The sequence below is a fragment of the Astatotilapia calliptera genome, chromosome 6, assembly GCF_900246225.1.
Source record: "Astatotilapia calliptera chromosome 6, fAstCal1.2, whole genome shotgun sequence".
NCBI lineage: Eukaryota > Metazoa > Chordata > Actinopteri > Cichliformes > Cichlidae > Astatotilapia > Astatotilapia calliptera.
Genome location: NC_039307.1, coordinates 36,259,093 through 36,276,029, shown reverse-complemented (window position 1 = coordinate 36,276,029; position 16,937 = coordinate 36,259,093). Strand labels below are relative to the sequence as shown.

The window sequence follows — 16,937 nt, the reverse complement described above, 5'->3', positions numbered from 1 at the left end:
ATTCTAACATCTTCTGAGTGACAAAACCTGGATTTCTGATGGGCCGGTGTCTTTCTAAGAAAAACTAATGTAAAGCATTTGAAATTATGTTTTTCACCCTCTCTTAGAAACTCTGTTAGACCATGAATGGCAGCATGGCAGGCCACTCTTTGGCTATAGCTATTTACTATGTTGCTTGCATTGGTTTAAATTACTCTAACATTAGAACTGGTAGATTCAAAAGAGATGAGTTTAAAAAGGAATCTTAAAGAAATGTTTTGTGTTTAACCAGGACTTGACTGAGGCCACTGCACAGATTGAGAAAACCACAATGAACATCTGTCTCCAGAGGATGCACCAGGCAATGACTTTTCTGACGTTGGCATCATCATCGAGGGTATAGTAGTTCTTCAAGATCTGGATAACGTGACCTTTGCAGTAGCCATGCTGTTTGGACCTTTTTTATTCCTTCAATATGAGTTACCCATCACAACTCTGCTACACTTTTGAGGTGATTCAAAGGGTGGTAATGGAGTTGGAAGCAACTCAGCTCTCAAGAAAAGCTCACAACTAAGACAAAACTGCTCCTGCAACGAAGCTCACTGTTATGCATGTGAGGTGATCAGCTCTAGGTGAGAAGACATTTAAATCTCACACTTGTTCTGCTGCATTTTTGAAGCTCAATTCCAGGAACAGATCGCAGGGTTCATTTTTATATACACTGCAACTGCCATGAGGACGAGCCGTTTTTTGTTGTTGTTGTTGTTTGTTTTTCCTTTTGCTCTGTACAAGTTCTCTGTCTGTTTGGCAGCATTTTTAAATTTCTCTTTGTATTTTTTCTTTCTTTTACTAGTGAAGAGATGTAGCGTGAACAGTTATACAGTCTAAATATCCCATATGGGCCGTGTGAAATGGTATTTTCAGTTTCATTCAGTTGAAGTAAGGAACGTTGAATATTTCTAAGTGTGCTGTTTTGAACCAAGATGTCACAGTATGATCAGTGCCGTAATTTTTGACAGTCACTGTATCAATGTTATTTTTGCATCTCTTGAATAAAGGTTTTGACCTGCAAGTGCTAATTTCTTTAGTTATTGGGGTAAAATGGGTAATGTTAATAGGAAGGTGTTTGCCAATTCAGTAACCTAATTTAATGTTAATGGAAACTAACATTACCTCAAATTGTTTAGTTATAATTGTTGTTTAACTGAATCTTGACGTTAGAGGCCTTAAATAGAATGTTTTGTATTGTTCTTTCCCAACATTTTTCAAAAGAAAGAGTCTAATTTCTTTGCTGTGATTGATTCCAGAGAACACGGAAGAACTGACATTATTTAACTGTTGGTTTATATAGATTCAGTAGTGGAGTAATGTCAGTTTAATTCTTTACCTACTGTCAATGCAGTGAAATTAGACATTTTGTTTTGAAAGGTTACTGGTGGATGCCAGCAACCATCTTGGAAGAGAACAATATAATCTGTTATAAGGCCTCCATTTGAAAATTGTGTATTTGATACTAGAATATAATAGCAAAATGTAATTTGAAGATAACATGTAGTATTTAAGTGACCAAGTAGTATTGGGTAAAAGTTATTGAATGGTGTTGGGATAAAGTGAGAAAATTGTGAAGGATTAAAATATTTCAAGAGCTCAAATTACTTCATCAAAACATGTTTAAGTCACATTTTATCAACACAAAGAAGGGAGTGCATACTGAATAAATTAGTAAACATGCTTTTACTGGTCAGCAAGTTACCCCATGTGATCATGCAAACACAGGTAAACACAAAACAAAACAAAAAAACTGTGCATTTTTATAACTTTAAAAAATGATTTTTTTGTCTTTTGCATTGGTACCAAACAGTACACCTACACTGGAATTTTACATAAGATTCAGCCTTTTTTGAAATAAGAAGACACAGCACAGCAATAAATACCCAGCCAGCTGTCAGCTAACAGTCCCTCCTCCTTCCCTTTGGGCTTATCTATTTTCTACTACAAGCACACCCCTTTCACTCAATTGTGGTGACACTTAAAAAAAAAAAAAAAAAGCCTCAGTATTATTGTGAAGTCTTTGCCTTATAATATAAAGCCCATTGAGGCCACTGTTTTGATTTGGTGCTAAATAAATAAAACTGAACTGAATTTCACATTGATATGAAAGCTTTCATTGTAAACCTCTTCACCCATTAAAAAATGAAAATTTAAAAATAAATGAAGTCAGTTTGACAATTCAGACATTTTATACTGCTAAACTACACCAAAACTATTTCCAGTAAACAGTTCTTCATGTAGCCATTTCAATCCAATCCAATAAATGCATACAATTCATAGAAAAATAATATTCTTGTACACAAGCTTTCACATGTATCTCAAACAGATGTTGTTTGGGATCTGGTTTCTGAGAGTGGTAGAACAAATTTTTTCATTTAGCATTATGAGACTTATGAGTATGTCCTTTATTTGTTCTGTTGGGTTGCAGCTTAATATTTTCACTAATTCTCTAGATTTATTTAAACTGTTATATTGTGTATAAAGTCTTAAGTGACCTATAATTTCTCTATAATATTTCTCTGCACTGCATGAGTGTCTGTGTATATATATGTATGTATTAGGGCTGCACGATTTTGCATAAAATGAGAATCACGATTTTTTGGCTTAGAATTGAGATCACGATTTTCTTTTCCAGTATAAATATTTATTGCACTTATTAACTGCACATCAACTTCGTAACAGTTGAGACTGAACATAAAAACAACAAATGTCTCACATTTTGTTGTTGCCGCAAAATGTTGTACTGCTTGAAATTCCGTCTCCACCGTTGCTCGACACTGCGTGTACAGAGCAGGTAGTGCAACAATAGAAAAATAGTTGCGGGACGGCACTGTGTAGCGTTTAGAATAGAATAGAATAGAATTCATCTTTATTGTCATTGCAGGTACAGGGCAACGAAATGCAGTTTGCATCCATCCAGAAGTGCTTTAGTGATATAGATATATTACAATATATATTAGCAATAATATAGATATGTAAATATATTACAGAAATGGGTCTATTATGGTATGTTATAATGTACACAGTATGAAGTATGTTGTGAATATTTTATAACTATAAGTATGTACAGGCTGTAGTGAGTACAAGCTATGTACAGGCTATGAACAGGATATAAATATGAAAAACTATACAGAATATGAAATAAATAACTTTACAGAAATCTGAGATATACAGTTATACAGAAATGGGAACTATGCAAGTTGTAAACAGTTGTAGGGTTAAAAATTATCGAATGTACAGAATGATTATTTACACAGAGCTATACAGTAGTGCAGTTAAGATAAGTGAGATATAATTCCTACAGAGGCTATATAAAGTGCTAGTGGTTGTGAGTGGTGGTTCAGTCCATGTTATTATTGTGTGTTTGAGGGTACAGTTGTCCATTGTGGGTGTGTGTCTGTCCAGTCCATGTGTTAACGTGGGTCAGATGTCAGGAGGCAGAGTTCAGGAGTCTGACAGCTGTGGGGAAGAAGCTGTTCCGGTACCTGGTGGTCTTAGTCCGGAGGCTCCTGTAGCGCCTCCCAGAGGGCAGGAGGGTGAAGAGTCCATGTGATGGGTGACTGGTGTCTTTGATGATTTTCCCAGCCCTTTTCAGACACCGCTTCCTGTAGATGTCTTTTATGGCATGAAGTGGTGCTCCGGCGATGCGCTGGGCAGTTTTCACGACCCTCTGCAACGCCTTCCGGTCCGAGGCAGAGCAGTTCCCGTACCAGACTGTTATACAGTTGGTCAGGATGCTCTCGATGGTGCAACGATAGAAGTTCACCAGGATGTCTGAGGACAGGTGGTTCTTCCTCAGAGTCCGGTGTTGTCTAGGGTGTTGATCATTTTCCTAAATCCCTCGTTTTGCACAGTGTTGATGGGAGCCATATCGTTGGTCAGGTGATAAGTGATAGCCTCCGTAATTTCTTTGTGCCTGTGGGAGGTCGACGGGTAAAGGGAAGCGCTGTATAAGGTTCCCGTTATTGATGTTTGGGTGGTTGACCGGGACGGATTTTCTCCTGTCACTTTCTCGTCATCCCTGACGTGCTCTCCGTTGTTTTTTCCTGCTAATTTTAGCATCACACGGCACAGCTTCTGTGTCACGTGGTATAAGGCTCCGTCCTTGTCATTTGTTGAGCAGGAAGAGTGAGCGCTTGTTTTCATGCAGAGTACGTCCCGGATCAAAATGCGGTACAATGGTCGTCGTCGTCTTTTTTTTTTTTTTTTTTTAATCGTTGTCATTTGGAAATGAGATCGCACATAAGTATGAATCGAGATCGCGATTTTCTAACGATTAATCGTGCAGCCCTAGTATGTATGCATGTATGTATGTATGTATATATATATATATATATATATATATATATATATATATATATATATATATGTGTGTGTGTGTGTGTGTGTGTGTGTGTGTGTGTGTGTGTGTGTGTATTATTTGTTCATGCAATTTGTACTAATCTCTTGCACAATCTCAGTCACACTTTTACCTCTTTAACTTAAAAAATAAAAATTTGGTTATCATTCTCAGGGGGAGAAGCAAACAAAACACAACCCACATGTATTTAATGAAATTGGCAGACTTAACAATAGCAATTATGATGGACATGTACACTTGTGCATACTAATGTACTCATATAAAACTATTTGTATTATAAACCAATAAACTTTTTCACTAAAAATTGTGTTTGAAAACACCCATCTCCCTGAAAACACCCATCTCCCTGTGCAGTAAGTAATACGTGAGAGGTATATGTAGTACTTAGTACTATAGTGTTATAATGATCACTTTTAGTATTATTGCATTAGTTGGCATATGTCAGCCCATCAGTTATTAGACCACAAATAATATCCCTGCAAAAACCTAATCTGCAAATCTTTAGTAACTCACTGTTATTCTGATTAACCATTTCCACTAAAGAAACAGAGCAAAACATTCCAGAGCAACCTGTGGCTGGTTTTTAAGTGTATGTTGAACAAGGCTCCCTCCCATTAACTCTGTCACCACCAGTGTTGGTCAAGTTACTTGAAAAGAGTAATCAGTAACTAATTACTGATTACCTCCCCAAAAAAATAATCCCATTACTTTACTGATTACTTATTTTCAAAAGTAATTAGTTACTTTTTAAAACATGATTGACACCCTAAATAGGTGATAAAGCAATAGATCTTTCAGCCCAATTCTACTTTTTCTGCATAATCCTTCATATAAAATGTAATCAAATAAAAATATCTCATTTTAAAACTTGTTTTATTAGTTTTAATCTTTTAACTTTATGCATCAAGCAAACATTATAAGCAACATTCTCTGACTGGAAGAAATTTGTTTAACATTTAAACCTATTTTCTGCATATTCCAGCACATAAAATAAAATCATTTTTTGTGTTTACCCTCACTCTTTCAAATAGATGCATGTAAAATAAATAAAATCAAAGACTGAGCGGTCCTGTTGCTCTATTTTCACCTGTATAGCAGGAGTGGGGCAGGCGGAGGCCGCAGCGGTCAGTGGAATGATACGGCAGTTTCTCTGTGAATTTCACATTCCAGTGGCAGCGTATTTGGTGCTTGCTTGGAAGTTTAGGGGTTTTTTTCGCTGTAAAAAGAAGTTTTCTTCCCACGCAGTGAGCAGCGGACGCTAATGTTTTTGTCACTTTTTACGGAATCAAACTCAAAGTAAGGTCAGTACTTCCACACTTTAAATGTTGCACACTCATACTCTCTCCCGCTCTTGTTATATTATCCATTTTTGATCTGCACACAGCTGTTGCCACGAACGTTGCACTCGCTTACCTCATTGACATGAGACACTCTCGCAAAAAAATCACGGTTTTAGTAACGCAGTAACGCAGCGTGCTTACGGGAAAGTAACAGTAATCTAATTACCTTTTTTGCAATGATAATCCCTTACTTGAAAAAAGTAATCGGATTACCCATCTCTGGTCACCACTGTCCCATTGATAGATAAATAAATTAATTAATTAAAAAAAAACCCACACTATTTTACTTGATTTGACTCATACTGTTCAATCTAAAATATCAAAAAACCAAGTAAAATTTAATGGAAGAAACAACACAACAAAAATAATCCTACTGATCTTTCCATCAGAAGCAAGAATTCTGTGGTGTTTTATGTTATTATTTAGAAATCACTCTATAGACTTTGACTGCCATAAGAAACATTGATGGGACCATGTTAAACAAATGGCCCTGACTGCCTTCTTTCACTTAATCATCACTAAATTTAGAAATATCCTGACTCCGTGATGCTGACAAATTAGTTCATGCATTTGTTTCTTACTGAATTATTGTGATTCCTTACTATATAGCGCTTGTATTAATGAGGACTCAAAAGTCTTATAGTATTATATCATCTCAATATATCATCCTGCTGTCAGACTAAATTAGGGATTATACTTTCTGTCTCCACTAAGGTCCGCTTGAGTTCCAGTGACGTAAATTATCATCATAAGACAATTAGTATGAGGATCCATGCAAACACAACTGCCTGTTTTTTGTGACCATGTGAACTCCTCCGCAGAAAATTTACATTTCAGTAAGTATGCATTCACTCAGGAGCAACTTTTAAGGTGGGATGTTTTGATGCATATCAATAGAAGAATTGTGATTGTTCAGTTGGCCTTAATCATTGTATTAGTGTTGTGTAAATGATGACAGGCGACATCAAAATGACAGAGCAAGCTGTGTTTTGGGATTTTTCTTTTGAAGACTTTGAAATTCATCTTCATGGCAAAAGTCTTTCTTTACATTTAATGAAATTTAGATTGAAAAATCTATATAAAATTTGCATAAGATGATACTTGTCAAGATGTTGTTGGTGTGTAGAGAATGCTGATTGGACTGAAAGACAATAACCTTTTCTTCCTCCACTGACGGTGCCATATTGACATATGACTTTATTCAACAGAAAATCAAGGAAGTTATGAAACTAGTTATAAAACAGCTAAAGCCTTCCTTCTCTTTGCTTATGTTTCACTGTCTTGCCCACCCCACCCAGATCACAAAAAACATTTTCTACATGCTGTCTACCAAAAGACACAACTCAGCAAGAAACATGTATATTCCTCCCACTGACCTGCCCAACTCTATCCATTATCAGTATAATATTTTACTGCCAAAAAAACAGTAAAACAATCTCGTGAGCAATGTCATATCTAGATAACTAGAGCAGAAATTGCCAGGCTGTAAATACTGTTGAACAGCTAGCAATGCATACACATATTCTAGAGTACTTTAAGTATAAGTAGTTTGATAGCATCTCTTCTTTTCTGTATCCATCTTTCAAAGCTTGTCTTTAGCCTCCCTCCTTTTCTGGCCCTATTTAATGATTTGCTTGCACGAACAGAGCTGCTAATGTTAAAGTCATATCCTGCATTCTTCACTGGCTCGTGTCTTTATCAGTAGTGGCTTTCAAAGGGTAGACTTACTCATAGCAGTGACAGGACATTCGCTCTCCCTACCCCCACCCCTTTTCAGTGAGTGCTTGAATTACAGTGCCTGATAGGAAAGCTGTCACTCGAGCAAGGATTTTCTTTTTAGCCACTATTTCATTTTCTCCCACTCTGAAAATGCATTCCTTATTGCTAGTAATGGTGTTTGGTGGTTGATTTTATACACCTGTGGCAATGTGGCTACACCATCTCTGAATCGAGGAGGGGGTCAAAGGGTACATCTGTCACCATCTCACAATGCTGTGATTGCAGCCATTCCCCAACTCTCTGTGAATGGTACTCATGGCCATTGATCAGTGGTCTTTGATCAATGGTCATGACAATTTCCATATTAATGAAGAAAATGACCTCAAAGCCCATTGTTTGCCAGTGGTGGTAGTTTCAGTCATTGTGCAAATGTACTGTTTATAAGGTTGGAAACCTGCAGTCAGCTGAGATTGAAGAAGTCAGTTGGATGAGTGATGAAACGTTTCTCCCACTGAAAAATCCATGCCCATGTGAACAGAATCAACTTTTTGGGATTTACTTGCCTGATTGAGCATGCATCAAGACAAGGCTGACATGGTTTGGGCATGTACAGAGAAGAGATAGTGGATGGAAGGAAGGAACAAAAGAAAGAGACCTCAGAGGAGGCTCATGGATACATACAGAGGGCTGATGTGACAGAGGAAGATGCAGAGATAGGATAAAATGCAAGATGATCTGCAGTGGTGACCCCTATAGGAAAAAGCTGAAAGATGTTTGCACTATGAATAGTTGAAAGTGTTGAACTTTTTTCTTTTTTTGATACTTTATTTTTATGGTTTTTTTAAACATTATACAGGGGAGATAGAAAGTATCAACAAAACAGAACATAAAAAGATAAAGAAAAAAATGAATAAAATAAAATAATAATTTAAAAAAAATGGACTGGAAAAAAATTGACTTTTTCCTATAAATTAAAGTAAAACTTTTTTTCACAGAACTGTTGGACATCATAACAATTTAAGTTCAATGGTAAATTTCATATCCAACTTTTTTTTCTGCTTTGTTTTTTAATATACAGGGTGGGCCATTTATATGGATACACGGTAATAACATGGGAATGGTTGGTGATATTAAAGTCCTGTTTGTGGCACATTAGTATATATGAGGGGGCAAACTCCTCAAGATGGGTGGTGACCAGTGTTGGTCAAGTTACTTGAAAAAAGTAATCAGTAACTAATTACTTATTACTTCCCCCAAAAAGTAATCCAGTTACTTTACTGATTACTTATTTTCAAAAGTAATTAATTACTTAGTTACTTAGTTACTTTTTAAAAACACGATTTACAACCTGAATAGGTGATAAAGTGATAGATCTTTCAGCCCAATTCTACTTTTTCTACATAATCCATCATACAAAATGTAATCAAATGGAAAAGTCTCTTTTTTTAACTTGTTTTATCAGTTTTAATCTTTTAACTTTATGCATCAAGCAAAAATTTAATTATATGCAACATTCTCTGACTGGAATAAATTAGTTTAACATTTAAACCTATTTTCTACACATTCCAGCACATAAAATAAAATATTTTTTGTGTTTACACTCACTCTTTCAAATAGATGCAAGTAAAACACAGCAGAAAATAAATAAAGTCAAAGACTCAGTGGTCCTGTTGCTCTATTTTCACCTGTAAAGCAGGACTGCGGTAGGCGGAGGTTTACCCTGGTGCAGGTGTGCCGCGGTCAGTTGAAGAATCCGCGAGTTTCTCTGTGAATTTCCCATTACGTCGTTGCGTACTCGGTGCTTGCTTGGAAGTTTAGGGGGGTTTTTTTCGCTGTAAAAAGAAGTTTTCATCCCACGCACGATGGACGCTAATGTTTTTGTCACTTTTTATGGAATCAAACTCAAAGTAAGGTCAGTACTTCCACGCTTTAAACGCTGCATGCTCATACTCTCTCCCACAATCGATATGTGATCCATTGTTGATCTGCACACAGCTGTTGTCACTAACGGCGCACTCGCTTACATCACTGTTGTGAGACATTCTCGCAAAGAATCACGGTTTTAGTAACGCAGTAACGCAGCGTTCCTACGGGAAAGTAACGGTAATCTAATTACCGTTTTTGCAATAGTAATCCCTTACTTTACTCGTTACTTGAAAAAAGTAATCAGATTACAGTAACGCGTTACAAGTAACGCGTTACTGCCCATCTCTGGTGGTGACCATGGTGGCCATTTAGAAGTCGGCCATCTTCGATACAACTTTTGTTTTTTCAATAGGAAGAGGGCCATGTGACACATCAAACTTATTGGTAATGGCACAAGAAAAACAATGGTGTGCTTGGTTTCAACTTAACTTTATTCTTTCATGAGTTATTTACAAGTTTCTCTTTGTTCACAGCCATTGACATGTTGAAGAGGTTAACACATGAGGAGCGAATCTAAATTGTGTTGATATCTGGTGAACGCAGTAACCGGGTCATTGCAGCAGATTTCAATGCAAGACACCCTACGAGACCACCCATCTCCCATGCTACAGTTAGCAAACTGCTTGCTAAGTTTCGTGAAACTGGTTCAGTGTTGGATTTGCCAAAATGTGGACGCAAGAAAAATGTCACTAATGAAGAAACATCAGTGGCTGTCCTAGCTTCATTCAGCAAGAGCCCACAGCGTAGCACTCGCCGCACGTCACTGGAGAGTGGCATTAGTCAAACATCGTTTCGGCGGATATTGGCTACTCACAAATGGCACCCTTACAAACTCCAGCTACTGCAGCATCTCAACGAGGATGACCCAGATCGGCGCACAGAATCTGCAGAATGGGCAAAACAAAAATTGGAACAGGACCCTCAGATCACGCAGAAGATTTTGTTCAGTGATGAGACAAACTTTTATGTAAATGGTGAAGTTAACAAACAAAACCACCGCTATTGGTCTGATACTAACCCACATTGGATGGATCCTCCAAGACTGTTGGAACAACAAAAGTGATGGTTTGGTGTGGTATATGGGGTACAACGATAGTGGGTCCATTCTTCATCAATGGAAACCTCAAGGCCACTGGATATTTGAAATTGCTACATGATGATGTGTTTCCCTCTTTATGCACTGAAGCTGGCACGTTCCCTGAGTTTTTCCAGCAAGATGGTGCACCACCACATTATGGGTGCCAGGTCCGAGCATTCCTAGATGAACAGTTTCCTGGAAAGTGGATTGGTCGTCGTGGGCCAGTTGAAAAGCCCCCAAGGTCTCCCGATCTGACTCCCTTAGACTTTTATCTTTGGGGTCATCTGAAGGCAATTGTCTATGGTGTGAAGATACGAGATGTGCAGCACCTGAAACTACGGATATTGGGTGCCTGTGCTGGCATTTCTCCTGCGGTGTTGCTATCAGTGTGTGAAGAGTGGGAGAAGAGGGTTGCATTGACAATCCAACACAATGGGCAGCACATTGAACACATTTTATAAGTGGTCAGAAACTTGTAAATAACTCATGAAAGAATAAAGTTACGTTGAAAACAAGCACACCATTGTTTTTCTTGTGACATTACCAATAAGTTTGATGTGTCACATGGCCCTGTTCCTATTGAGAAAACAAAAGTTGTATCCAAGATGGCCAACTTCTAAATGGCCACCATGGTCACCATCCATCTTGAGGAGTTTGCCCCCTCACATATACTAATGTGCCACAAACAGGACTTTAATATCACCAACCATTCCCATGTTATTACGGTGTATCCATATAAATGGCCCACCCTGTATTTTGAAAGCTAGGATTTGTTTTTTTACTTGTTATGTTGTTAGGTGCTATAATCTGTTGTAACCTCTGCTGCCCTCTTGCTCACGTTTCTCTTCAAAAAATAGTTTTAAATCTCAATGTGTCATAGCAGTGAATAAATAAATGAAGAATATATACAAACAAAATTCACTCAAATTCATGATTATTTTATGGCATATCATAAGACATAAATCACACTAATGGTAGTTATCAGACATAAGAGAGTCAAAAAATGTAAAGTATTTACCTGAACTTTCATAAAGAGATTTATAACGATAGATTTGTATGTGTTACTTATCATATATTTAACATACTTTCCAGATTCTGTCCAGTCTGCATTCAGCTTTCTTTTCATGATACCTGTTTGAAAAATGGGGTCCTTTAGCTAAAGGTATCCCATTTAATAATAATTTTATAATCAATATATGGTATTAAACAATGGGACACTGTCTGTACTGACAAACTGTTTGAAATCCCTACACTTTTCATATATGGAAGGAAAAGCATGATTCAAATTTACTATAATAGAGGCTTATACAATCGTGCCACAATCAATAGAGGAGCTATCATTAACAGGTGGGATTGATAGGACTTGACCAATGTCACCATGCACATCTGCAATAGAATGTTGAAAAGGTTTATGGTATGTATTATGCATGTGTTTTATGTCAGGAATGTCAGTGTCATGACCATTTCAACATATTTAAACCAAAGTCTGTCTTTAAACAAAAGTCATGAGTGCAGACTTTGCATGTATTTTGGGAAATGTGTTTTGACTTGATGAAAAGACAAATGTAATTCTGCATGGTGGTTGTATACACTGGAACTTTACCTTGAAAGTTAGGTCTTATTCTTGGGTCATAACTGACCATCAGACGATTCAAAATGTTGGAGGTAGAGTTAGCTGGAACCTGTGCCAAATCTTCTGGAGACAACTGCCTGTTAAAGAGGATGATATTGGACAATAATTAATATGATTTGAGCAGATGACAGATAAAAGTAATGTAAATAAAATAATTTAAATCTAAAATACTAAAAGTGTTAGAAATGATGGTTTCTTGATGGATACATATGACTTCATACTTCTGGGGGTGCCACAAGCAGGCAGCGGCTGATAGTGCTCCGGCTAATTCAGTGTCCTTGTAATCTGTAAGCTGAGGACCACCAGGTTCAGTATTTTAAAGTTACATATAACACGTTCACTCATCGATTCAGACAAGTACTTTTTCTGTGCTTAAGTGCTTTCTAGCTAACATTCATACTCTGATTAATGCATTGTGACGCAACTTGGGGTTAGTATTTACCAGACAAAAAAACAGTCAGGGGTTAAACCACCAACATTCCAAATAGTGGATGACCTGCTCTGCCATCTGAGCTACAGCCACCCCTGTCCTAATGGTCTGAGTGCATGTGATATACACTGTGAAAACCCAGACAGAGCATACTGTATCCTGGCAGTGAGCTACCTCCTGGTCCACCAGTGGGAAGTGACTGTAGCTCCATAAACTGAGATAAGTTGAAGTCAGATAGAGTCTTTGACAGAATGCAGGGTTAGAATGGGGGTCCCTCTGCTCTTGAAGGGGCTCTTTGGAACTGAGAACTCTGTCCCACCTGAGTGGAACATTGTTTTTCTGCAGGGAGAAGAATAGATGGCAGTGTGTCAACTCCCTGGATGAAAAAAGGCTGACCTCTGCCCTTCCAAAGTGACTACCTGAGGACAGAGTCTCCACTCTCGAGGACTCAGGCCCCCTCTCAACATGTCTGCCACCACATGCAAGGGCCCTGGCACATGAACTGCTCTGAGTGAGTGGAAGAGGGGGTGAGTCAACTGCCACAACCCAGTTGATACCTTGCAGAAGAAGGGAGATCCTAGGCCCCCCTGGACCTGACCCTTCTTGAGCCCCTAGTGCATCTGGACAGGCTACTTTGCATCTCCTCTGTCAAGTCTTCCAAGTCTGCTGCAATAGTTGGCCTCCTACTGGGCCAACATATCTGAAGGGTTAACTGGCAGTTCAGCATTAGTTAGAAAGCCATCTATAACCTTGCAGTTCCTGCTGCCGCAGGTGGCTTTGCTGAGACAGGCTGAGAAATGTTCTTGGTCGTGCATGTTAGCAAACCTCTCCTACATAGAGAGGACCATCTGTGCAAAACAGTGGGTGATTCATATTGTCTTCACACCAGGTATTTTAAGTCAGGCAGAGGCTGCAACTCCATCTGCAAGGGTCGACACTGTGTGGGTTCCTCAAACTCAGATGTGAATGCCACAGGGTTCTCAGGTTAAAATCCAGGGCCCTGGTTGCCCTACCATTAACCTCAGAGACAACTGCGAGGTGAGCGTGTGAGCATATAAATATATCTGCAAGCAATGCACTGGCTAGGGATCACAACCAGAATCAGAACAGAAAACAAAATGAAATAGTAATCCTGGATGCAGATTCATTAAGTATTGTGATGAATCTAAATACAGATGTGGAGTTGAAGCACTGGTCCTGTGATGCAGTCAAAACAACATGGACCTGAATACTCTCAAAAGCCCAGATAGGTTTGCAGAAAAAACATCATTAGTACTTGCTCTCGATTCAGGATTTGTAGAAATCTGAAGTCAGGAAACGACAAGACAACAGTGCAGACCCATCACACCCTGGTCACAGACTGTTCCAATTTTTCTCCTATGCTAGGTGCTGTTGAAGCACTGTATGCCAATACAGACAGACAAGCAGATATCTGTTCTGTTCTTTCTACTGGCCATACTCACATAATATCTGTACTGAAATAACATCCATGATGCTAACCAAAGCATGTTGTTTGTTCACACACTCACACATATATATCAGAGGCTTGGGAGCTTGAGAGTCCTACGCAGTATTGCTGCTGTTCCTAGGACTGCGCTGTTCTGGAAAGAGATCTTGGATGTGGTTCATCTATCACTATGGCTGTCTTCCTCTGCTTGTCCACCACTACTATGTCTGGTTGGTTAGCCATCAACAGGTTGTCTGTCTGTATCTGTGAGGAAACAGTTTAAGAGCCTGAATGCTCGTAAAGCTCCCAGCCCAGATGATGTGTCTCCTGCCACTCTCAGACACTGTGCAAACGAGCTGCCCCCAGTGTTTTCTGGCATTTTCAAATCCTCACTGCAGACATGTCATGTGCCTGCCTGCTTCAAGTCCTCCACCATAGAAGTCCCTGTCCCCAAGAAGCCAAGGATCACTGGTCTAAATGACTACAGACCTGTGGCTCTGGTCATAAAGTCTTTTGAGCGCCTGGTTCTCTCCTATCTCAAGACACTCAAGGCCCCCCTCCTGGACCCTCTGCAGTTTGCATACAGAGCAAACAGGTCTGCAGATGATGCTTCTGCCTTCAACACCATCATTCCAGACCTTCTCCGAGGGAATATGCCTGATCCCATCTGCCGGTGGATCACTGACTTCCTGACAGACAGGAAGCAACATGTGAGGCTGGGGAAGAATGTCCCGGATTCCCAGACAATCAGCACCGGCTCCCCTCAGAGCTGTGTTCTTTCTCCTCTGCTTTTCTCCCTGTAGAACAACTAGTGCACCTCCAACCACCAGCCTGTCAAGATAATTAAGTTTGCAGATGACACCACAGTTATCAGACTCATCTCGGACGGGGATGAGTCTGCCTACAGGATGGAGGCTGAACTCGGGTGTCCTGGTGAGGCCGCAACAACCTGGTGCTGAATGCCGAGAAGACAGTGGAGATTATTGTGGACTTCAGGAAGCAAACATCCCGACTCCTCCCCATCATCCTGACTGACACCCTCATCACCACTATGGACACATTCTGCTTTGTGGGTACCATCATCACCCAGGACCTCAAGTGGGAGCCCACCATTCCCTCCGTCATAAAGAAGGCCCAGCAGAGGATGTATGTCCTGAGGCTGTCAGGGTCCTGGGTATCCTGACCCAGCATGTTTAGTTCTTTGTGATTTTTGTATTATTGTACTTGTGTGAGTTATTCTATGGTTTCTAGTTTCGATCCCTTGCCCTTCATGTTTCTCTGTGTCCCCTCTGTTCTGTGTAAGTCTGTGTCTGCATGTTTGAGTTTCCCTCTGTGTCTTTCGGTTCTTAGAGTCCTCTGCCTTATGGTTTATGTTTCTGTGTTTTTTAGTTGCTGTCTCCACCGTGTCAAGTTCGCGTCTGTGTTTGATACTTCCGTTTTACTTTGTAGGTCCGTGTCTTATGTGAATGCGTCCTGCTTTGCTTGTCTCGTCAGTCCTGATTTCTCCCAGCTGTGCCCTCCTTCTGTGTCTCATTCCCCTCGTTACTTCCCAGTGTATTTAAACCCTGTGTACCCTGAGTTCTTTGTGTTTAAACCTCATGCCTGAGTGCCTGCATTTTGGGTCCAACTCCTGCCTGCCATACGAACAGTCTCTTCCCCTCTGCTGTTGGACTCATGAACAATAACCATAAGACTGTTCCCACCACTTGCTCTAATTCAAACACATGACCCCTGTATTGTGTTCTCTACACCTGTTGCAACTTTGCACTGATCATCACCTGTGTTCATCTATATATCAATCTGCTTAGCACTTTTTATTTTTATTTAAATGTTTCTCTTATCATATGTCTCACACAAAGTACCGCAGCAATTTCCTAATTTTGTAAATCTGCTCAGATCTACTCACTCAGTTCAATTCACCTCAATTCAATTCAATTTTATTCATAGAGCATGAAATCACAACAACAGTCAGCTCGAGGTGCCTTATATAGTAAGGTAGATGCTACAATAATACATACAGAGAAAAACCCAATAATCATAAGACCTCCAATGAACATCTGCTTAGGCTTGTGTGTATTATATATATATATATATATATATATATATATATATATATATATATATATATTTTTTTTTTTTTATATATATATATATATATATATATATATATATGCATGTATGTATATGTGTAAAAATAAAAAAAATATATATATATATACATATACACGTGTGTGTGTATATGTATATATATATGTATATATATATATACATATACAGTTTTTGTTTGCTACATGGATCATTTTAATTCATGTTGGTGTCTTTCCTTTCGTTATATTTCTTAAAGAGTTCAAAATGTGTTAATTACATAAATAAAATGTTAATTTTCTCTGTAGCACTTCATAGATTTCATAAGCAACACACGTTAGTTGTTCAAACAAAGCATAAAGGTAAAAAACAATATATACAGTGTTATCTTCATTTTAGATGTCAAAAAGTATTTGCGGCTCCCAGTGTTTTCTTTTGCGTGGAAACCAGGCCCAAATGGCTCTTTCAGTGTTAAAGGTTGCTGACCCCTGGTATATATTATTGTTGGGTCTACCTTACAATATAAAGCGCTTTGAGGTGACTGTTGTTGTGATTTAGCACTGTATAAATATAATTGAATTGAACTGAGTATTTCAACGTTTACTGTAGTAATTTTTAACACTCGTATATCCATACTTCTACTACGTTTCTGTACGTTTACCACCTCTGCTATCTAGTTATAGAAGACTGAAGGAAAATTTCACTCCTATTGTTTGTTTAGATTGTGGCTAATTGGAACAAAGAAATCCCAATGAGGATATGGGCCTTGAAAATGTTTTAAACTATATGTAAGGAACAGGACTTGAGTATTAGCCAACAGTTGCTAGTTGCTAAGGACTAGGATTTAACACGCTGGACTTATAAGTCAGAACAATGAATTTAGAGATCT

At 38.7% G+C, this 16,937-nt stretch overlaps 1 protein-coding gene across 2 annotated transcripts in view; it reads right to left on the bottom strand.

The window, feature by feature from the left end:
- The window catches only part of LOC113024705 (glycine receptor subunit beta-like), a 79,011-nt gene that overhangs the window by 41,655 nt on the left and 20,419 nt on the right, over window positions 1-16,937 (bottom strand). For both annotated transcript variants that reach the window (XM_026171983.1, XM_026171984.1), the window contains exon 3: window positions 12,057-12,163. In XM_026171983.1, the coding sequence (XP_026027768.1) occupies window positions 12,057-12,163 (107 nt within the window). The remainder of the gene's footprint in view (window positions 1-12,056; window positions 12,164-16,937) is intronic.